The sequence below is a fragment of the Equus asinus genome, chromosome 4, assembly GCF_041296235.1.
Source record: "Equus asinus isolate D_3611 breed Donkey chromosome 4, EquAss-T2T_v2, whole genome shotgun sequence".
NCBI lineage: Eukaryota > Metazoa > Chordata > Mammalia > Perissodactyla > Equidae > Equus > Equus asinus.
The window spans coordinates 93,727,519-93,751,110 of record NC_091793.1 but is presented as its reverse complement, the minus strand read 5'-3'; the positions used below and the strand labels follow the sequence as shown (position 1 = coordinate 93,751,110).

Sequence of the window (23,592 nt, the reverse complement as noted above, 5' to 3'; positions counted from 1 at the left end):
ATACTTAATTTAATCTATTAGAATCACAGAATTTAGAGTTAGAAGATAACTTAAAGGTTGTTTAATTAATCTCTCACTCAATGTCCTACCTTCTCTCCATCTCCAACAGGTAGTTTTCCAGTCTGTAGATACTCACAAACAGAAGGATTTTTCTGTCCTTCAGGGCAGGTCATTTCCTTGTTGGATTATCCCTGATTGTCATTATCTATTTCCTTGTTTTGAACTTAAATATGTTACTGATCAGCTCTAGGTCTGTGTTCTAGAACACCACAAAGTAGCTTATTTCATCTTCCCCCTGCTATCTCTTCAAACATTTCGAGTTTCTTACTCATTCTGCTTTGGTTTTAGTTTTGTAAATCCTCCAATCTTCTGATCATTCTACTTGTGATTTATTCTATTTCTTCTCAAAACAGAATAGAATGCTTAGTGTCGTATTCCTGTTACAGGAGATCAGGCCAGAGTTAATGAGCTTCTGACTTGCTCCTACGGAATCTATGACACTACTTTTTTTATGAGCCATTTTGTCACCTTTCCCGTAATGAGCTTCTAGTCAACTTAAACTCCTGAGTATTTTTAATATACATAACCATGAAGTTGAGTATCATGAGAGAGTAGAACCTACTTCCATGAGGTGTAATGTGTGCTCAGCATCTAGCTTCAAGTAAATGCTATTATTACTGTCATTATTATTATTACTGTTATTGTCATCTAGTACTAACGCAAGTTCTCCCAATTGAATCTAAATACTGCATTTCACTTTTACTCTCCTAAGTTTATGTAGTTCATTTTGACCCATCTTGGCAATATATTGAGATCTTGTGTAATTTTCTTTCTAATCTAACATATTTAGCTATTTGTAGACACATGTGCATGAAGATATGGATCTTGAGCAGAACAAGTTTATATGGCATAGCCATATAACAAACCACTAAAAATCTTGCTGCTTAATAAATTAATCTATGCTATTAGGCCTGTTCATCAAGTCCTGAATCTTCCTGACTTTTCTGCCATTCAGCCCTACTTTTCCATTGTTCCCATAAAGATATCACAAGAGCTTTATCAAACACTACCCTGATGTAGCATACAAAATGTCTAACACATTCCAGCATATATTTCTGCCTCTAGTTGGAATTAATTGCTCCTCATAACCTCTCTTGATACTCAATGACATTACATTTCTTTGAAAGCCTCCACTCGTTTTACATTTCTTACTAAGTTAACGTAGACATCCCTACTCTCATTTCAGTTTCGGAAAACAAACGTGAGAATAAAGCAAACTGAGCTTAACTTGACCTCTGTTTCTGTTAATAAAAGAACTGTTTTCTCTGATTCCAGTTTAAATACAAACAAGGCTACCGCAAACAACTCGGCCATCATGTTGGATTCCGGAGTCTCCAAGATGATCCAAAACTTGTGCTGTCCATGAATGTAGCCAAAATGCAGAGTGAAAGAGAATACAAGAAGGACTTTGAGAAGTGGAAAACCAGGTACACCAGCCCAGTGGACATGTTAGGAGTGGTGCTGGCGAAGAAATGTCAGGCCTTGGTCAGTGATGTGGACTACAAGAACTACCTGCACCATTGGACATGCCTGCCCGACCAGAATGACGTTATTCAAGCTAAAAAAGCTTATGACCTACAGAGTGAGGTCAGTTTCTATTAAATCTAATGTTTGTATTTTACCTCATCTGTCGTATGAGTAGCCATTTAGTTGTAAAAAGACAGAAACTAGAAAGAGGAAGTATTACTGAATATCTGAAATGTTTATAATGTGTAGAATCATTTGAGTCAAGAGTCCAGACGAGGATGGGATTTGATGGCTTGCTTTGTGTATTCACAGAATCTGTATAAGTCTGATCTTGAATGGCTGAAAGGCATAGGATGGAGTCCCCTGGGTTCTTTGGAGGCAGAAAAAAATAAGCGGGCTTCAGAAATCATCAGTGAGAAGAAATATCGTCAACCTCCAGACAAAAACAAGTTCACCAGCATTCCTGATGCCATGGATGTAGTTCTGGCAAAGACAAATGCCAAAAATAGGAGTGATGTGAGTAACACTTCGGAAATAAGTAAAATAATCTGGCCTGATATCTGGTAGGTGCTCGGTAGCACTTGCTGGATAAATTAGTAGAATGCACAGCATTGCATCACACGGGATAGCACAACACAACATAATGCTTTTGCTTAATATTTGCAAATAGCATAATATTTGGTTGCTTCATTTGAATTACCAACTACCTACACTAGATTATGTAAAACTGGGTTAGTATCAATTTGTGTCACCCAAAGCTTGCTTACTTACTTATTTATTTATTTATCCAAAATGTAATAAGAAAACTATTGAACATACTTTTTTCTTTGAAAGTTGAATACATTAAAGACCCAGATTTTTTTTGTTGGAGTAAAGTGTATGATAGGGAGATATTCTGAATACCTTACACAGGCACAGTGGAAATGTTATAAAGAGTGTATTTTCTGCCAAGTGACTATAATGCGTTTCCTTTGGCTGAATCAAGATAAATAGACAATACTATAGATACAGTGTATATATATAGTATATATATCCCATCTTCAACTTATTTTCTTCTCTAGCACTGACATCAGTGTCTGGCAGGTAATAGGTGCTCAGTGAAAATTTATTGAATAAAATAAATGAAAGATAGCAGCGTAGAGTTATTACATGCAGAGAAGGAAAACATTACTCATCATTGCTCAGTTAAAAGCATAACCCTGAAAATTACAGAAAGCTGAATTATGTGCACTGAGATTCTGGAATTGATAAGAAAGTTTAAATTGAGACATAATAATAAACGTTTGCGTCTTAGAAGGATCTAAATATATATAATATGATATATATTTGATATATATTATATATTATATTATATATATTAGTATATTATATATATATTAGGTTTTATAGAATAAATAAAGCCCATGATCAGCTTATAGTAAGCATTTGATAAACCGTAGCTCCTCTCTTCTCAGTGAAGCCTTCACAGACTTCTTGCAATTTTGATATCCAAAATTTATAGTAAATGCTGGGCTGTCACATTTATTATGAATGTTCAAGTTTTCATTTCTTCTCTTTTTTTTGTTTTTATGATGACAATTTGAATCCAACAGATTGACTAATAAAGCAACAAATTTATGCAAAATATTTCCCCTTTTGGAATCCAAGTTTCTTTTCTCTCCATGAAACAGGGCTATTTACAAAGCGCTGAACTAATAATGTGGCCAAGAGAAAAACCTGGGATCAGGAAATTTCTCAACATCAATGCCTCAGGACAGACCTCTCCAATGGTGTGCCTTGTTTACAGGAATGCTAAGACACTGATCCCCTCAGGCATCAGAAAAGGGCCACCTGCGTCCTTGAGCCTGTTGTCTCCCTTTTTAAATAGACGAGTACATCTGTCCTACTATAAACAAATATTAGCATTTTTCTCTGTTTTCCATGGGGTGAAAGTAACACATGCCATTGAAGAAATGGTCCAGCTTAATGGTTTTCAACCAGGGACAATTTTGTCCCACAGGAGACATTTGGCAACACCTAGAGAACTTTTTGGTTGTCATCTTTTCGGTTGAGGGTGGCATGCTACTGTCATCTAGTGGATAGAAGTCAGGGATGCTTCTAAACATCCCAAAATGTACAGGACAGCCCCCTACAACAAAGAATGATCTAGTATACAACACCAATAGTGCTAAGGTTGAGAAACTCTGATTTTTCTTAATCAGAAAGGTTAGTGCAGAACCAGGACAAACACCTATAGGAATTCACAAGACTTGCTTTGTTTTGGTCCTGAAGGTCTTAATAGGCTTCTCTGGGTTCTATGGACTGTAAGGAAAAAAGCGCCTACCCCGCATGCCCCACACTTCACACCTCTGAGAGAAATTGACAAGGCCAAGGAACCAATGAGACTTTTAAAATTTTTATATTAAAATAATTTCAGGCATACAGAAAAGTTGCAAAAGCATACAAATAATTTATATATGTTTACATATATATATATATATATATATCAGCCAGATTCCCCAGTTGTTAACATTTTGCCATATTTGCTTTTTTTCTCTTTCTCCCTCTCCCTCCCTCTCTTTCTATCTCATGTATGTATGTATGTGTATATATATATATATATACACACACACACACACACACACACATATATATATATATATAAGTTGCTTCATGACGCCATTCTATCCCTAAATACTTCAGTGTGTATTTCCTGAAAACAAGAACATTCTCTTGTATAACCATAGTGCAGTGATCAAAATCAGGAAATCAATGTTGAAACAATGCTAGTTTACAGAATGTATTCAACTTTACCATTAATGTCCTTTATACAAAATAAGTATTTTCTGATCCAGGATCCAATCCAAGATCACATGTTGATTTGTTTGTCATATCTTCCGTCTCCTTTGATCTGGACTGGCTCCTCCCTATTCTTTGTCCTCCAAGTCCTTGATGTTTGTAAAGAGCGCTGGTCAGTTATTTTGTAGACTCTCCCTCAGTTTGGATGTGTCTGGTGTTTCCTCATGATTAGATTCAGGTTTTGTCTCTTCAGCAGGATAACACACGTTGTATCCTCCTCCATGTATCACATCAACAGACACATGATATCGATTTGTTCCATTACTAATAATTTTAACTTTGACCACTTGGTTAAAATAGTGTTGCCAGGTTTCTCCACTGTCAAGTTACTATTTTATCCTTTTTAATTGACAAGTATCTTGTGGGGAGATTCTCTGACAATGTAAACATCCTGTTTTGTGTCAAACTTGCACCCCCTAGTTTTAGTAATCAGTGAAATTTTTGTTTGGGTCCCCTTGTCTTCTGTTGAAGAACGACAGGGACATATGAGAGATTTTGATAAATTCTCATACAAAATCCTTTGGGGAATCCTAATTCTCCAAAATAATTATGAGGTACAACTATAAGTAATAAACCACGTAGGAAATGAGACTCCCTAATTTCTAGACATAACTTGAATCTGTCACCTTTTGAAAAGGCAAGGCCGTCTCCCAATTAAACAATGGGGGAGACTTTTGCAATCCAACAGAATGGAAAACTGCTGCTCCATTTGATGATCTTGGCAAGGCTCTAATTACTTGGGTTGATTTCTTACAGGCAGGATTATCTGTAACTTTGAAAAGGTAATCCATAATCTATGTTTTGAAAGTCAGTTATGTCCCAGATAAGTCAAGAAATACATTACCTATATCTTGCTTATGCTATCAATTATAACAGTTAACTCATTTGAATTCAGTACTCCTGTTTGTTGTTAACTATGTCATTCACTAATTTACGAATACCACTGAAAAACTCTTATTTCTATTTTAGAGACTCTATAGAGAAGCTTGGGACAAGGACAAGACTCAAGTCCACATCATGCCTGACACCCCTGACATTATTCAGGCAAAAGCAAACTTAATGAATACAAGTGATGTAAGTTTCCAAATTCAGTGTATGTTTTTAGAAAGCTCATTTTAATTGCTTCCAAGGCAGTGAATTTATTTGGAAGTAATTTTGAATACCTGAATCATTTTAATTAATAAACTACATGTGACTTAGATTCCTCATTTCGTGGCTTTTAGCTTGAACATCAAAAATAATTGGCACTCTCCATCTCAGGCAGAGTTGGAGGGAGTGCCGTCTGTTCCTTGTAGTCCATTGTTACACATATCGTCATGTGTAATGGTTTATATTGCCCTAACCTATGTGGATAGGAGCTCCTTGGCAGCAGAGTCACTTCATGTTGAATCTGCAGTGCTTAGCTAGTGTAGTGACTGACACACATGAAATTTGATGAAATTTTGATGAATGAGCATTAAAAAACCCATACAGGAGAATCTCATTTTTATTTTCACTGTCATCATAGCATAATCTCCTGAAATTTATAGATGTAAAAGTTAAATACTTCGAGATAAATGGTAAACTCTAATGGACTTTAACATTAAATGTCTTAGAGTAGTGCCACAAAGGACTTAAATGTAAACACAAGTCCAAGATCAACAGGCATTTTAAACAATCTGATTTCTGGAGAAAGTATGCATAAAGTAAATTATATTCTTAATTATTTAATTATGTAACAAATCTAAAGAAACAAATTATTTCACTTAAGCTTTGTCTAATTCAACATTTAAATTTTCCTCAAAAAATTTTACATTTAAAAAATTATGAAGGACTTTGTTTCTTCCCTAGAGATGTGGATCCTACTGAAGTAGACTGAAGTTGTGAAGTAGGCTGTCTTTCACAATGCGTTAGCTACATGGAAGAGACACAATTAGACACAATTGTTCCCCACTAGAGATTTTACATAAGAAGGCATTGCTCTTCTCTAACAAAAACTTCTAATGAAACACTCAAAGTTAATTGGAAAGCAGCACTTAAATGATATTAATTTCATTTCTCTATCAATTTACTTCTCCCTCATTCTCATAAGAATTTGGGAAGAGCTGACGTTTAATTTTGTTGATCTAAGTAAATGAAGAGCTTTAAAGTTTAAAACAGGATCAGTAGCAATCACTGGGCATAATTTCCAATTACATTTGAGTATTCTCGAGCACAGACACTATTCTCATGGACTCTTAAAATATTTAGCACGTTGGATCCTTTATTCTGCAGTTGTTTACGGAAAACAGTTTTTCCCAAAGTGATTTTCATCTCTTAACAGAAACTCTACCGAATGGGTTATGAGGAGCTGAAGAAAAAAGGTTACGATCTTCCCCTTGATGCCATCCCAATCAAAGCAGCAAAAGCATCTCGAGAAATTGCCAGTGAAGTAAGACTTTATTCCCTGTTCATACTGATTTGATTGTAATTTGTCACTTCAAAGCAGTCTTAATTTAATTTTAAATTGAACAAAATCTTCATAACAAATTAAAACAGAATGAAATGATCCCAGAGATGCAATATGAGATGAGGATAAGCTCAAGGGTGCATTTATTATGTATGGAATTTGTAGCTGGATTTAGTCTTCAGTCTTAACCTGTGGCTCTCTAGGTTTAGTGAAATATTTGGAGTTAATGTGCTTTGTAATTTGCCACAAAGATGGCAACATAAGTTAATCTTGAACGGAATAAGACGTGTTTTTTTCCTTTAGTACAAGTACAAGGAAGGCTTTCGCAAGCAGCTCGGCCACCACATTGGAGCCCGGGATATCAAAGATGATCCCAAGATGATGTGGTCCATGCATGTGGCCAAGATCCAGAGTGACAGGGAGTACAAGAAGGACTTTGAGAAGTGGAAGACCAAGTTCAGCAGCCCTGTGGACATGCTGGGGGTGGTGCTGGCCAAGAAGTGCCAGACCTTAGTGAGTGATGTGGACTACAAGAACTACCTGCACCAGTGGACGTGCCTGCCCGACCAGAGTGACGTTGTCCATGCTCGGCACGCCTATGACCTCCAGAGTGATGTGAGTCTAAGATTTGCCTTTGGCTAACAAAACACCGTGTCTACTTTCCTTAGTATCAAAGTTCCCCCAAAATGAGGGGAGTTGAGTTTACACAACTGAGTTCCACTTCCCTGGACTAATGCTCACGCTCTATCCAGTCATCAAAATGTCTGGAGGCACCATTATTCCACAAAGAAAGAGCCAACAAAGCCCTCATTGCTTTGATGGAAGCTTCTAGATTGTTGATTTAGAAGAGTTGTCATTCTCTACATGCTGCTGTTTAAATGTTTTTCAAAACATACTTCTAATCTGAATATTTTGATGATTCACAAAACATACCAAAATGTTAATATTTTCCAAGAATTCAAGCATTGAAATGTTTAGTTTAGTATAATATAACATGATCGTTTATTTCCTTGGGGGTATATCGTTGTGCTTATGTTTAGTGGTTTGTCACTTACAATTTCAGAATTTGTACAAGTCCGACCTTCATTGGCTAAAAGGCATTGGCTGGTTACCCAGTGGTTCTCTTGAGGATGAGAAAAACAAGAGAGCTACCCAGATTTTGAGTGACCACAATTACCGTCAGCACCCAGACAAATTCAAGTTTTCCAGCCTCATGGATTCCATTCCAATGGTTTTGGCAAAAAACAATGCTATTACCATGAACCATGTAAGTCCTTTCTTTACTTGAGGAAGGTATTAGTTTGTGTGTGTGTGTGTGTGTGTGTGTGTGAACACTGAAATCTGTCTCTATAAAAGAAAATTCACATTCAATTTTTTTACTTGGTATTAAAGTGGTTTTTAGTTAAGTGTTGTGCTTCTTATTGACATGAGATATCTAGACCTGAAAGTGTTACAAATACCAACTCACAGAGCAGATTCTCTTTACTTTCGTTAAGAATCAGATTATTCTTATGTATCTACTCATTACTGGCCTGCACTAGTCATGTCTTTTTTGTTTGTTTTAGCGCCTCTATACAGAAGCTTGGGATAAAGATAAAACTACTGTCCACATAATGCCAGACACCCCTGAAGTTTTACTAGCTAAACAAAACAAAATAAATTTCAGTGAGGTAAGCAATATATTCATGGTGCATGAGATATTTTCCTTACACTGCACTTTCCAAATCAAACTTATGATGATTTATCTCTATTTCAGAAACTGTACAAACTTGGTCTAGAAGAAACCAAGAATAGAGGCTATGATATGCGGCTAGATGCCATTCCCATCAGGGTGGCCAAGGCCTCCAGAGACACTGCAAGTGACGTAAGTGCACCTGGAAAGTTCTTTGCCTTAGCTTTGGCTCAAAGATTCTTTCTCTCTCCTGGATATATAGTAGAGTGAGTAAGCTATGAGGTCAAAGTTCTTGCTAACAGTTTTTTCTCAGTAAATAGTTCAAAATAATGGTAAGGAAATTCTCAACACAAAGGCTAAATTCTAGCTATGGTTGAGTCCCTAGCTACATGCATTTCAAAATATTGTCCATTTCTTGCTGAACAAAAGCCTTGGATACTTGACTATAGTTCAGACATCCTTTTGGCTTTTCCACGTGATGTGTCTCTTACATACAACCGAACTCATTGTAGGATTCCTTCAAAACCCAGCCAATACCCTGTGGACCAATGAACCCACAAGGGCTGAATGAATAGGATACATTATTCTATTTGAAGTCCAACCATCCACGTGGACTGTGTGTTTGTATCTACATCCAGTGATTGGTTGCGGCTATTTACTTTCTTTAAAGGATGGATTTGCTCACATTTCCAGAAACCTTTATCCTTCTATTTCTTTTGTCCATGAAGTCAAACATATATTTTTCTTTTATTTCCATAATATGGAAATTAACCATCATAATTTTAAAACTAATGTTCAACAACCACAGGAGGGTTAAAAGTATTAATATATACCAATATAATGGAATATGTGCAGCTATTAAAATTCATGTTTGTGGAGCATATTTAACAACACGGAGAAATGCTTATTTAATAACTGAAAAAAGCAGGCGCAAACCTGTATACAGTATGACTCCTACTCTAATTTTGTTCTCTGTCTGTCTCTCCCTCTCTCTCCCACACACATGTGCATACACACACACACACACTGCTCAGAAAGCAGTTTTATCAGTGGTTATCACTGAATGACGGAATAATGTTTTAATTTTCCTTTCTTTTTTGTATATGTATATATGCTTTGTTTTCTAAATGGTTTACAAAATGCATGTATTATTTATATGTTCAGAGGAAAATCTTTATGTTTTTAACGAATAGAAAAATCTGGGCCTAGTAATTGCTTTTTATTATAAGTTAAAATAGGCAACTATCAGTCTTTTTCTTCTTCTAGTTCAAGTACAAAGAAGGCTATCGCAAGCAGCTTGGCCACCACATTGGAGCCCGAGATATTAAGGACGATCCCAAGATGATGTGGTCCATGCATGTGGCCAAGATCCAGAGTGACAGGGAGTACAAGAAGGACTTTGAGAAGTGGAAGACCAAGTTCAGCAGCCCCGTGGACATGCTGGGGGTGGTGCTGGCCAAGAAGTGCCAGACCTTAGTGAGTGATGTGGACTACAAGAACTACCTGCACCAGTGGACATGTCTGCCTGATCAGAGTGATGTCATCCATGCTCGGCAGGCCTATGACCTCCAGAGTGACGTGAGTAACTGAGGATCACAGTGACAGCAAAGGTGGGAAATCAGTGAATGAACACCCTTTGAGAAGGTAGAATAAGTGGCACCAAGCTCACAGGCCTCTGCAAAGGGGGGATAGCAATTCTTCTTTTCTTGTGAGAGTTAATCCCTTCACCCTGCAGATCAAAAAGGAGTGTTGTCTGATATCCTGCCTGTCCACCAAACTATATTTTAAGAGAGCTTTTACTTTATTTCATTTTCTCCAGATGAAAATGTCTTCCCATTGCAGGGATAAATATGTATTGACTATTTGTATTAACAGAATATGTACAAGTCAGATCTCCAATGGCTGAGAGGCATCGGCTGGGTTCCCATTGGCTCTTTGGATGTGGAAAAATGCAAAAGGGCAACTGAAATTTTGAGTGATAAAATCTATCGCCAGCCTCCAGACAGATTCAAATTTACCAGTGTGACTGATTCTCTGGAACAAGTGTTGGCCAAGAATAATGCCATCACCATGAACAAGGTGAGGCTTCAAAATTCAATGAACCAAGGTAGGACTCCTAAAGCTGAATCAAAGAAAAGGGAGTGTAATTAAGAAAAGAAAGAAATAGAGCATTGAGCAACAAAAGACATCTGTCTGTCTACCTATCATCTGTCTGTTTGTCTATCTCTCTATCATCTATCTGATATGTCAATTATATTTTAATATTTACTTCAGTAATTGTTTCATAGTTTTGATAAAAAGACATTTTTGTGGAAAATCGTCTTTGCATAAAAGATATTCTCAATTTCCTTTTAATTGTTAACATACATTTCAGATTATCAGAAGGCTCTTATAGATATCTGTTCTACTATGAATTGATTACTTAAAGATGTGCATAAGATACATAATGTGTACAAAATGCATAACCTTTTGTTATTTTATTTCTAAAGTTTTTATGGCCCGAAAATTTCTGTTAATTACACAATGAATTTTTTCCTGATGCCATTATATATTTTCTTTGATAGCGTTTGTACACGGAAGCCTGGGACAAAGACAAGACCCAGGTCCACATCATGCCAGACACACCAGAAATTATGTTGGCAAGAATGAACAAGATCAACTACAGTGAGGTGGGGGCACATGTTAATTCTATAACATTTGCATGCTGTTTGTTATTTCAATTGATCTGTTCCATGGTGATAAAATACTAAATGACAACTTTACAAAGAATCTCTTTTCTTGTTTTATATGAATACCAACTCTTGTATTTCTCAATCACCATCCTAAACTTCAAACTTCAAGAAATACAAATGATCATTAGGAAGTGCAACTTGTAAGAACTAATGATTTAAGCAGTAACCATGAGATTATAAGACCTTGTTCTTTAATTAATTTCTTCAATTGGGAACGTAGCAATGTACCAAATATACATGCATCTCCCCCTTATGCTCTATAGCTGTGCTAAATACATTTTCCATGTGTGATTTATTTTTCCTAAATTGTAGTTTAGGGTAAAATTTTAAGATTTTTAAGTATAAGATTAAAGTCAAGGACTGAAATCATAGTACTATCAAATAACACTGAGAGAGAGAAACAGAGACACAGAGAAAGGGAGAGGACTTGTCTGTGGGCATATTAGCAAACTCATTTCCTTCTCACTCCGTCAGCATAGAACCCTGTGTCACCATTTCAGAACCACAGATGTCTAGGCAGAGAGATCAACCTCTAGCATAGGAGTCCCCACCCAACACATTGTCATCTTGCCTTTGCTTAAGTGTTCTCAGTGAGAAGGAGCTTATCTCAGAAATCAACCCATTTGTTCTGGAAAATTCCATTAGCAGGTGCTTCTGATGTGTTGTCACAACACATCAGAACACAATCAGTCACAAGCTTTCTCTCTGTAGACCCACATAGTCCCCTGAGGCTATGCAGAATCAATCTGTGCCACCTCCATGGAGTTGGAATAGCTACCATGGGACTCCCCTGCTACCTCACCTCAGGGGCTCTTTCTAATCCAAACATCCTAAATTCGTGGGCATTCCTCACATGACATTCCTGCTGGAATGTGGCTCTCAGAACTGAACAAAATCCTGTGAGTAAGGAGTGGCCAGTGTGGAACACAGTTGACTGTCATATTTCCTCTTCTGGACACTTGACCCCCATTGTGCTCCCTGTGCCTCAGGGCACATTGGCTGCTATGTCACTGCTGGTACACATGGAACTTGGGATCAACTGAAACCCTAAGACATTTTACCTGGGCTTAAGCTAGGTTTCCTCTGTCCTGCATTTATATATTTTCAATTTAAATCTCAATTCAAAGATTGACATTTATCTCTCTGCAATTTCTTCTCAAAATAAACCTATTGGTTTAATACTGTGGAGATTTTTGTGAATCTAAGAGCCTCTCAGCTGAAGTATTAGTTGTTTCCCCCAGCTTTGTGCTATCAACAAGAAAAATAGTATTTCTTTGACAGCATGAATCAACAGTACATTACTCTTCTGCAGAATGTAACTTAGAAATTTTAAATAGATTAGCCATCATCTTAAGTTATTTTATTTTTGGGGTGCAGAGTATAATTTGGTAATTGTATAACTAGCTCTTAATTGTCACCAAAAACTAAAATTATCAGGTGCTACTCTCGAATAGAAAAGGAGTGAATTTTAAGTTAAACCTGTGATAGAGGTGCCATATTGTTACAGAAAAGTATGTATTGTATGTGCAGGAATTAGGAGACAAAATGTGCCTGGAACCAGCCACTCAGCATTTCTGGAATTCTCTACTGTGTCTTTACTGCAAAGGCTCAGAGATGCTAAGGTGTTGCTGTTGATTGGAAGGGACCCAGGGAGATTGCTGACTGCCTAACCTGCCTCGTCTGCTTTCTCTGTCTTTTCCCCAGCAGCTGAGTTCTTTTCTATTGTTTCCTTCCCATTCAGGACAGGAAGATAAAATGCAAATTTGATTATGTCACTCTTCTTCAAAGATTTTTGTTCGTTTCCTATTTGCTGTAGAATTAAATGCAAACATCTTATCCTCAAGCATCATTCTTTTCTGTCCTCTCTTGCCACTTCTCCCTGGGCCCGCACCCCCCTTCCTTTGACACTCCTGCACTTTCACTCCCCTGTGCCTTAATTCATTCAACTTCCTCTGCCCTTGACTGTGACATCAGTCTATTGAAACCATACTCGTCACTCAGGGTCAATACAAAGGTCACTCCCTCTGCAGAAACTTTCCTGATTCTCAATTCAGAATAAATTATTCCTTCCTGGAGTTCTTCGTTAATAATATGGTTGAATCAGCTCTTGTAGTTTGACTTTTTGGCAGCTTGTTCCATAGGTTTTGAGTCTTTCCATCAATTCTTCCAGAAATCTTGAACATGGGAGAGGTCGCATACTCATCTTTGATTCCCAAGTACCCATCACAGTCATGGCATAGAGTCAGTGCAGAATAAGAGTGAATCGAATCAATTTCCATGATCAATAGTTAATCAAGTCTTTCTGATTCACATTTTTACCACCTTAGGCCTATGAGTTTCGGAGTAATTTTTCCAGTTGTTTTCAAAACTGATTTATTGTAAGTAAAATTTTTTAAATGATATATAATATCTACGTATAGTTAATTCAACGTAAGTTTTAAAATAAAAAACAAAGATGCGATGTTCTCTATAGGTATCATTTTTAAGTCTTCAGCAAAATATGTAGAAGGGCTAGAACTCTCAAAAGTGAGATTATTGTAGGCACCTACCTGTGTAGAACTTAGTGGATTATTCCAGTCTCCTGTTAGTTTTTGGATATTAATGTCAACATCCAACTGATTTCTTTTTCCCCCAAATGTAGAGTCTGTATAAACTTGCCAATGAAGAAGCAAAGAAGAAAGGCTATGACTTGCGAAGTGATGCCATCCCGATCGTGGCAGCCAAGGCCTCCAGGGACATCGTCAGTGATGTGAGTTGTCAATTTTATTCTGAGTACGTGATCAGTCTGAAGTGACATTTTCACTGAACTAAATCTTTAAAAAGAACTTTCCTGGATCTTTGAAAATATATCCTGATGCGTTTGTGTGGAATTTTTCAAAAACCTCGTTTTGAGGGAAATGAAAAATTTCATGTTGATAAAAGGGGTTTGTAACCTTTAGGACACAGTATCTTCAGTGAAAACTGATTCACCAAGAATAGAGAAAGATCCATTCTTGTGGAAACAGTTGGAGTGCAGCTGCAGGCTTGGAGATGTTTGTATAAAAATGATCACAGTGCTGATAGAAAGTGTATTTCATAAACTTAAGTTCTCCCCAGGAGAGTAAATGCCTTACTTTACACAGCACTTTAATATACAATATTCAAAAAATGCTTATGATACTTGCCATTGCCATTTGCCCTTGTAAGATTATGAAAAGAAGGCAATAATCAGTACCCGAGGCGGCTACCAGCCCAAGTTCTCACCCTTAACAATAGCTCCTGGCTGTGTAGCTCGCAGCTCCCAGAAGAAAACCATCATCCTTTCCTGGTGCCACAGGGAATCGGAACAGACCACTGGTCTAAAACTCAAGTCCCACTATTTGCTGTGCTTTCTATTGAAAGATCATGTCAATGACTCACTTTAATCTATGTAGGTTGGACCTTCCCCACAAATGGATTTGTGCCAGTAATAATAAATAATGAAATAATAATAACCAAGATGTATTGAGAACTCTGTGCTAAGAGCTTTACATGCATTACCTCACTTACTCTTCATAATTACCCCAGGATGTGAATATTGTTGTTGTTCCCATTTTGTGGATTGCTTCAGCAACTTGCCTAAAATCAAACTCTTAGTGGGTGGTGGAGTTGAAACTCCAAACAACCTTGTTCCTTTCCACTGTACCACTGCCTCCTGCTGACTCATCTATACTTTCTCACTCAGCTATTTTTGAGACTAGAAGCACGTATTTTGAGTAATTGGCTCAGATTGCAGGCCGAAGTCATTGGACATGGAGTAATAAAAACATTCTTGGCCCATGAGAGACTAGAGACCGTGACTTTATTAGGAGCATGCTCTAACCAATTGGGCTGTTACATCAGCTTCACCAGTATAATCAGGTTTCAAAATGAGGCCAAAAATTTGCCACCCCCACTGTATGCCTGAACCCATTATGAAATAATAAATTCTCCTCTGCTGCTGCTGCAGGTAGCCCTTGACCTAGAGCATTTCATCCTCGCAGGAACCAGACACTCATTTTACTGCCTGTTCAATGCACTGTGTTACCAAGTGCATCTCTTTCCTGACATGCTTTTACAGAATAAGCTCCATTTCTCTAAGTTCCCTGGGTCGAATGGCCTCTAGCACACGTCCACAGGTGGCCTTTCCTCACTGTGTGAACTTCCCGCCTCCAGAACTATTCCTCAGTACCAGGCCATAGGTGTATACACTACAATTATATGGATTCCATCTATTTTTACTACCTCTATAAGCTTCAAGGATGAAAGTCAGGACATTGGCTTGAGCTAGTGCTTAAGCAAGTCAGCTTACAACTGTGATGTAAGCAAGGTGATTTTGTACAGACTTTGGGCCTCTGAGGATTACAATAAAAACCTGATTTGTGTGTTTTCATCTCAGTACAAATACAAAGATGGTTACCGCAAGCAGCTTGGCCATCACATTGGAGCCCGAGATATTAAGGACGATCCCAAGATGATGTGGTCCATGCATGTGGCCAAGATCCAGAGTGACAGGGAGTACAAGAAGGACTTTGAGAAGTGGAAGACCAAGTTCAGCAGCCCCGTGGACATGCTGGGGGTGGTGCTGGCCAAGAAGTGCCAGACCTTAGTGAGTGATGTGGACTACAAGAACTACCTGCACCAGTGGACATGTCTGCCTGATCAGAGTGATGTCATCCATGCTCGGCAGGCCTATGACCTCCAGAGTGACGTGAGTACAGTACCTATAACAGCGCTGTGTGCAGAAATAATTTCACCTATATAAAAGTTATCTTTTATACACAATCCATTGGCCTACTCAAGCTAGGATTTATTGGTCAGTGAATGAGATTTGAATCAGAGTATAGTTTTATTGCTTTATTGTGAATATGTTAATAAGCTTTATAAGGAAGTAAGGTTTACAAATAGGACTTGGTGTTATAAAAAAAAAACAAAACTGGAATTAAGCAATGTTAGAATTCAGGGTCCACCAGAGGGAGACATTTTCTTTTATTTTTTTAAGGAGGAAGAAACATCACATTTTTATTAAAAAGAAAAATTACTCTGAAATTTTTTTTAGCATCCTTGCAAAACAAATGAGGTTATAATTAGTAAAATACTGATGCCTGCTACAATGCCAAATGTTGTTTATATGAAATAAAACAACTCACTCTGTCTATAAGCTATTGGATCATTTCACTGATGCTTCCTCCTCTTGGCACGGCTCTCTTTGTGGAGGGGTCACGTGGTGATGACAGAGCCTAGTTCCTATTAGAAGCAGATGCACCATCTCACATCTGGGTGTGAGAAGCACATTTCCTGCAGCATGTATTTATAAATGTTTGAAGGAGTTATTAAGCATGAGAGGACTTTGGAGAATACAATGAATTAATAATAATTATACATTAATTTGCTCTTCCTAGAAACTGTACAACCCACCTGTGAAAACTCCCACATCTGTTCTGTAGCTTTCAACATATAGAACTCTGTGCTTTGCAATTCTTTCCAAAAACAAAAGGCTTTGCCTGCACATGAAAGGTGGTTAAAAATGGTTAATATCACCCGTAGAGTGACAGCATTGACAGATTTCTCACATCCATCTATTTGTTGAGTGACTTTTGGAGATTGCCTCCTTCACACTGTGATATGGTCTTAATGAGGTAGGAAGCATTTGAAAGTAAAAAAAGCCCTCCAGAGGTATAAAATGTTATTGTTTTCATTCTTGCTGTTGTTATTGAGGGGGCAATTAATAGTCAGCATAGGACAATTCCAATAGGCTTTTTGTTTAGACTGCAAAATACCAGCCTATATTTTCTACTGAGTTTCTGTTACTGGAGAAATCCTTCCAAAGAGCTGAGCAAAGGTCCAACTCCGTTGTTGTGCAGCAGTTATGAAAATTTAATGGGTACACAAGAATTTTTAGCAGAACAAAATGATTTAAAATAAAGTGAGAAATAAAATATGGGAAGACAATTCTGGAAAGGAGCCCATGCTTTCTGTCCTGAGAACTCGGTGTGGAAGAGACTGGGGCCCTGGACCAATGAAATTTATTGCCCTGAATCTTAGTGTTAAAACCATCACAGGTCTGCCTTGGGGCTTTAGGGGATCTACATCATTATTTTATTTTAAATTCTCTCTCTTTTTTTTTTTAAAGAGCTTTACGGATAATTTTAAATATAAGAAAAAGAAAATCAGGTTATAATAACCCAAACACTGAAAAAGCCCACTCCTGCTCATATAATTTATCCACACACATTGTTTTATGTGCTATTTTTTCATTTAATATTATATTAATGACTTTTCTATGTCATCAATATTTTTTAAAATAGGGCTTTTAATAACTGCAGAGTATTTAATTTGACTAGGATTGACATTTATTTGCCGATAACCTGTTGTTGGACATATGTGTGGTTTCTCTCACTCTGAGTTGGCATTCTTTTCCTGTGCCCAAGGACATCATAACAACATTCACTGACCTGAGTGATGGAGATTTATTAGTTTGGGTCACTCCTCTCCTAACAACCTGAAATATTTGATCACTTTTTGTTATGGCTAGGAGATATTTCTGGGTTGTTTTTGAACATAGATCCTCTTTTAGTCTGTCTAATACTTGTTTTCAATGAAAAAAAAAAACCCAACAACCAGAATTGTAGTTTGTTATTGATTTCATTTGTATCTTTACCCTAAATCCTTTGGTCTTGCTGAAGAACTTGTGGCTTTTTCCTCTTCACAGAATATTTATAAGTCCGATCTCCAGTGGCTGAAAGGCATTGGCTGGGTCCCCATTGGGTCTCTGGATGTAGTCAAGTGCAAGAGAGCGGGAGAGATACTGAGTGACAACCTCTACCGGCAGCCTCCAGACAAACTGAAATTTACCAGTGTGACTGATTCCCTGGAACAGGTGTTGGCCAAGAACAACGCCATCAACATGAACAAGGTGAGCCCCAGCTGCCTCAAGCTTTGCCAAGATGCCAAAAGACGTTATTATATTTTAATGACTAGTGGAGTTAAAATGATCCATGAAGGTGTATGGTTACATTTACCTCTTAAATGACATACGTGAAGTCCTCTAAATGATTTCTATTATTCCCAGTTTTAAACCTTGATAATGAGCATAAAGACTCAAACCTCCAACTGAATACCTTATATCTAAGTCTGGTTTATTTTTCCTAATTAGAGCAAGAATAATTATGCTTTAATTTGACTTTTTGTAATTTCTACTTCAAATGGTTTTCTACCCACATCTTCTTTGACAGCGCTTATACACAGAGGCCTGGGACAAAGACAAGACTCAAGTTCATATCATGCCCGATACCCCGGAGATCATGTTGGCAAGGCAGAACAAAATCAACTACAGTGAGGTAGGGGCAAAATTCTGTGGTGCTACACTTATTTTGCTGTCGTTGTTATTGTTTATTTTTCTACACTTAATTTTATGGAGATTCTTGGGCCTCAGTGGTGCATGCAGCTTCATGATATGAACACTGAGTCTGTTCATCCTTTCCATCTCTGGGTTGAATATTATATTCTATAGGATCCCAAGGGCAAACTAAAGCCACATTAACTTTTCAGTTTATGACAATTGCCTGTGTGGGTCAGTGGGACTGAGTAGTATTTTTGGCATTTCCAAGGGGTAGGACCGGCAGATAAAATACTGGCTTATTATTTATACTAAAAAATTATTAGTTATTTATCTGAAATTCAAGTACAACTGGGCATGCTATATTTTTATTTGCTAAATCTTGCAACCCTACCAAAGGGGCCTCTAACAATATCCATCTCTTTCCCACCTGAATCCTGAATAAAATTGAGAAGTAAAACAAAAGAGTAGAAATAGAAGTCAAAATCTCACATTTTTTACTATTGAACCTAGGGTAAAGGATACATTGGTATGAAAGCAAAATGTGCCTGCTAACTGAACCCCAGAATTTGTTTCCTCCACAGGCCGCAGTGGAGCAAGGCAATCCCTGCTTCACCGTCCTGAGGGAGAGGTTCTACTTAGAGCACAGAGAAACAGAGGAGGGCCCTGGGCTTGGTCCTAAAGGGAGCAGGTCAGAGCTGAGCTGCTCATGCCCCCTTGTCTCATCCCTACCAATTAGATGAATCAGTAAATCTCTGCACCTCTCCACGGGCAGACAGACTAAAGAGACAGGGAACGGAGAAAGTCCAGAGATAAAATAATGGAGCTCCCTTTATAAGAAGGAAACCTCAGGTGTGAGAAAGAAGTGTTATCCATTAACAAATCTCATTTGTTTCTAAGGCTATATAGTATTTTTGGGTAGGATGTAATGCAATCTATTTACTTTCAAATATTGCTTGAAATTTAGATTGTTTCTAGTTCCTCTCCGTTTTAAAATTATCTGGTATGTCACTTGAAAATCTCCAAATTGTTGCTGTCGAAATTTTTGCTTTAACTCTGACTTGCTTTCTATAGAGTCTGTATAAACTTGCCAATGAAGAAGCAAAGAAGAAAGGCTACGACTTGCGAAGCGATGCCATCCCGATCGTGGCAGCCAAGGCCTCCAGGGACATCGTCAGTGATGTGAGTAGCAACACACCATGTATTTACACGGTTGGATGGAGTGGGGGACAGGATCATTATTAAAATGGGAAGATGCATCTGGGTGCCAGTGAAGGCATGTTTATTGACTTATTTTTCTAAATAAAAGAAGTTATTTTCACTTGGAAAAACTTTCATATTTTTAGCTCCAAAAGACTTTGATAATCAAGTCCTATAGGCTGAGAGGGTGTCCTAAACTTCAGTACAAAATTGAATTTGAATCTACAATCATCCATATCTATAATTTTTTGTTTTGTTTCTTTTTGCTGAGGAAGATTTGCCCTGAGCTAACATCCATTGCCAATCTTCCTCTCTTTTTACCTGAGGAAGAGTAGCCCTGAGCTAACATCTGTGCCAATCTTTCTCTATTTTATATCTGGGTCACCTCACAGTGTGGCTTTACAAGTGGTGTAGGTCTGTGCCCAGGATCTGAACCTGCAAATCCGGGGCTGCCCAAGTGGAGCACATGGAACTTGAATCACTTGGCCACCGAGGCAGCCCCCATATCTATAATTTTGAGACATTCGTCTCCATATTTTGAACACATATCCCTCACAGAAGCAAGAAAATGCCAGGAGAGTTTAAATAAATACCTTGGTTACATGTATTAGTTCAACACCAGAAAAAGACCTGGCACAGCCGAGTTAGAAAAATGCACCTTTCCTTAAACCTGATCTGGATTTTTGCCAAGCCTTTCTCTGAAAAATTGCCGGAAGTTCTTCCTTTTGAGTTCTTTTTAAATGAAAACAGAAAAACAAAGACAAACAACCAAAACCAACAAAATGGTAAACCTGAGTTCTTTTTGCTGTCCCTGGAAGAAGTGAGTCCTTTGGTGGATAATTTAGACTTTTGTAAATTTACGTTTAGATTTGTGTGATGTTGTTGCCTAAAGTATAGAAAAAACATCCAGAGTAGACACTTACCACTACCACCAACAAAATGCTTTCATATAGGTGTACAATCTGTTTCCTTGAGAAATCCCAACGAACCTCAGCTAAATTTGATCTCCAACAGAGCAGGGCTTGCAGGATAAAGAACATAAGCCAGTCCACTTCAGGGAGTCAAGTGACCCAGTGAAAGTCAGCAGAGGCAGGTTTAGGAGGGGTCGTGAGTGGGCTGGGTGGGGTGAAGCGGTACCTGAGGACTCAGGAATAACATGCTCAAAATCATATGTTAGGCTTCAGGGGTTAGTGATTTCACTGACCCAAGAGGAAGAAAAGCCAGTGTACAATACCGATTGATTTGCTGAAAAGTGTTGTAGCCTTTATTTCCAGGGACTTAATGTCCACGAACCATGGGACCATGTAGAAGCCATTGGAATATTGCTGTACAGTCTAATCAGAGTTGAAGATGAGGAGATAAGTCGATATTCAGATGACTCCATGTCTCTGCAAGAATTACCAATTTTAAAGTAATGAAGTTTTATGGGGCCAGCCCTGTGGCATAGCAGTTAAGTTCGTGCACTCTGCTTCAGCAGCCCAGGATTCTCCCATTCGGATCCCGGCCACAGACCTGTGCACTGCTTGTCAAGCCACGCTGTGGCAGGTGTCCCATATATAAAGTAGAGGAAGATGGGCACAGATGTTAGCTCAGGGATAATCGTCCTCAAAAAAAACCAAAGTTTTAAATTAATAAGACTTTTAGCCCTTTCTATTCACTTTTATTTTTAAAACTACCCTTATTATTTCAGTACAAATACAAAGATGGCTACCGCAAGCAGCTCGGCCACCACATTGGAGCCCGGGATATCAAAGATGATCCCAAGATGATGTGGTCCATGCATGTGGCCAAGATCCAGAGTGACAGGGAGTACAAGAAGGACTTTGAGAAGTGGAAGACCAAGTTCAGCAGCCCCGTGGACATGCTGGGGGTGGTGCTGGCCAAGAAGTGCCAGACCTTAGTGAGTGATGTGGACTACAAGAACTACCTGCACCAGTGGACGTGCCTGCCCGACCAGAATGATGTTGTCCATGCTCGGCAGGCCTACGACCTCCAGAGCGATGTGAGTACTGAGATTCACCAAATACTACTGGTGACCACACTCATGATAGTACTGCACAGTAATACGTAAATAATGGTCTGAGGTTAGGTAGAGCCTTCAGAAGGAATAAAATTTCTTCTTTCTGTCCTTCATTCACTGTACCTTACTTTTCTTCTAGAGAGAACGTAATACTATGAGACTATATCCAATTTGGCCTTCATATTTTAAAAGACATAGACATGAAGTTTGGCTATCCAAGTTTTCCAGTTTTTTCCTTTTGTTTTTGAAATCAAGTGTCATAACAGTTTCAATAATAATTGCTTTTGTGTTTGATCGCACCAGAACGTTTATAAATCAGATCTCCAGTGGCTGAAAGGCATTGGCTGGGTCCCCATTGGGTCTCTGGATGTAGTCAAGTGCAAGAGAGCGGGAGAGATACTGAGTGACAACCTCTACCGGCAGCCTCCAGATAAGCTGAAATTTACCAGTGTGACTGATTCCCTGGAACAGGTGTTGGCCAAGAACAACGCCATCAACATGAACAAGGTGAGCCCCCAATTTAGGGGAAAATAAAACAGGGTTGTATGTCCTTGACAATATCTATGATTAATTAAGTTAGTCTTTTTTGTTTTATCTAGTTTCCATCCTGTATGTAATGATTTGGTTGAGTTCTCTATTCAGTTACATCAGGATTCCAAAAACATGTATGGGAATTTCTGTTTTGACATCTCCTGTGAAATGGCCAGAGTTAAAAATAGGACATTGTTTGGTGTACAAATGGTTTGAAGTCTATGAGAGTTATTCATGGCTTGGTATCAAGGTTTCTTTCTTGTTGGGTTTTTATCTATGTTAAGTATAGAACAAACAAATCAGATGCAAATCTCCATAACGTTTATCAAAAACAAATCTGGAGATGGCATATCCAGGGACATTTGCAGTTAATAAACAAACAAAACCATGGGAAGGATTTATTAATACAGCCATGGTACATATGCTTGGAAAAGACTTACTTTTAATTTAATTGGAGTGGAGGCAATCTTGTAAAAAAATACACACCCACATGATTTCTGTTCATATCTTAGTCTACATTTATGTTTAGTGACAATAATACCTTGTAATATCAAAGAGACTGGAGTGGTTAGTGTACAGCACACAACACAGACAGTCAGGAGGCCGGCTCTCCACTTTGTCGTGAACTCTAAAGTGGAAACTCCTGTTTACAACAAACATTGTTTTCCTAATTCATTAACCTTTTTATCCTTCACAGCGCTTGTACACAGAAGCCTGGGACAAAGACAAGACTCAAATCCACATCATGCCTGACACACCTGAAATTACATTGGCAAGACAAAATAAAATAAATTACAGTGAGGTAAGACTATTTGTTTTATTTCCTTGATCTGACGGCATTGATTTTTGCTGATGTAGCAGAAAGGTCAGAATTGTACATTTAATTCTCATGTGGACCAATTAGTTCAGTTTTATTTTTTATGCTCATTACCCTACTCTGAATATGTGTATCCTTGTATTTAAAAAGTGGATAGAAAGATGGAGAAATAAATAAACACAAAAATATCTCCATGTTAGGAGGGGAAAAAAAACCTCTCAAAGCTAAGTATTAATGACTGAAACATATTGTAATTTTAATTTTAAAAAATGATTGCTATTTATAAAATTAATACTTGCTTCAAAATTTGTTCTGTGAGTTTTTCTTCAGTTACCTCACCTGTAAAATGGGATAAAAATGTCTATCTTGAAGAATTTTTGTGATGACTAAATGAGGTAGTATGCATATATTATGCCCAGCATGGAGCCTGGTGCAAAATACGTTGCTTGATAAATTTTCATTTCTTCCCTTTACACTCAAGTCGTCATAAA

At 37.9% G+C, this 23,592-nt stretch overlaps 1 protein-coding gene across 38 annotated transcripts in view; it reads left to right on the top strand.

Moving 5' to 3' along the window:
* NEB (nebulin) overlaps positions 1 to 23,592 on the top strand; it is a 214,018-nt gene that overhangs the window by 70,009 nt on the left and 120,417 nt on the right. For all 38 annotated transcript variants that reach the window (XM_070507751.1, XM_070507750.1, XM_070507749.1 and 35 more), the window contains exons 53-71: positions 1,336 to 1,647; positions 1,840 to 2,043; positions 5,335 to 5,439; positions 6,668 to 6,775; positions 7,097 to 7,408; positions 7,857 to 8,060; positions 8,359 to 8,463; positions 8,550 to 8,657; positions 9,732 to 10,043; positions 10,341 to 10,544; positions 11,030 to 11,134; positions 13,839 to 13,946; positions 15,594 to 15,905; positions 17,907 to 18,110; positions 18,430 to 18,534; positions 19,608 to 19,715; positions 21,424 to 21,735; positions 22,057 to 22,260; positions 22,982 to 23,086. In XM_070507751.1, coding sequence (XP_070363852.1) covers positions 1,336 to 1,647; positions 1,840 to 2,043; positions 5,335 to 5,439; positions 6,668 to 6,775; positions 7,097 to 7,408; positions 7,857 to 8,060; positions 8,359 to 8,463; positions 8,550 to 8,657; positions 9,732 to 10,043; positions 10,341 to 10,544; positions 11,030 to 11,134; positions 13,839 to 13,946; positions 15,594 to 15,905; positions 17,907 to 18,110; positions 18,430 to 18,534; positions 19,608 to 19,715; positions 21,424 to 21,735; positions 22,057 to 22,260; positions 22,982 to 23,086 — 3,537 coding nt within the window. The remainder of the gene's footprint in view (positions 1 to 1,335; positions 1,648 to 1,839; positions 2,044 to 5,334; positions 5,440 to 6,667; positions 6,776 to 7,096; positions 7,409 to 7,856; positions 8,061 to 8,358; positions 8,464 to 8,549; positions 8,658 to 9,731; positions 10,044 to 10,340; positions 10,545 to 11,029; positions 11,135 to 13,838; positions 13,947 to 15,593; positions 15,906 to 17,906; positions 18,111 to 18,429; positions 18,535 to 19,607; positions 19,716 to 21,423; positions 21,736 to 22,056; positions 22,261 to 22,981; positions 23,087 to 23,592) is intronic.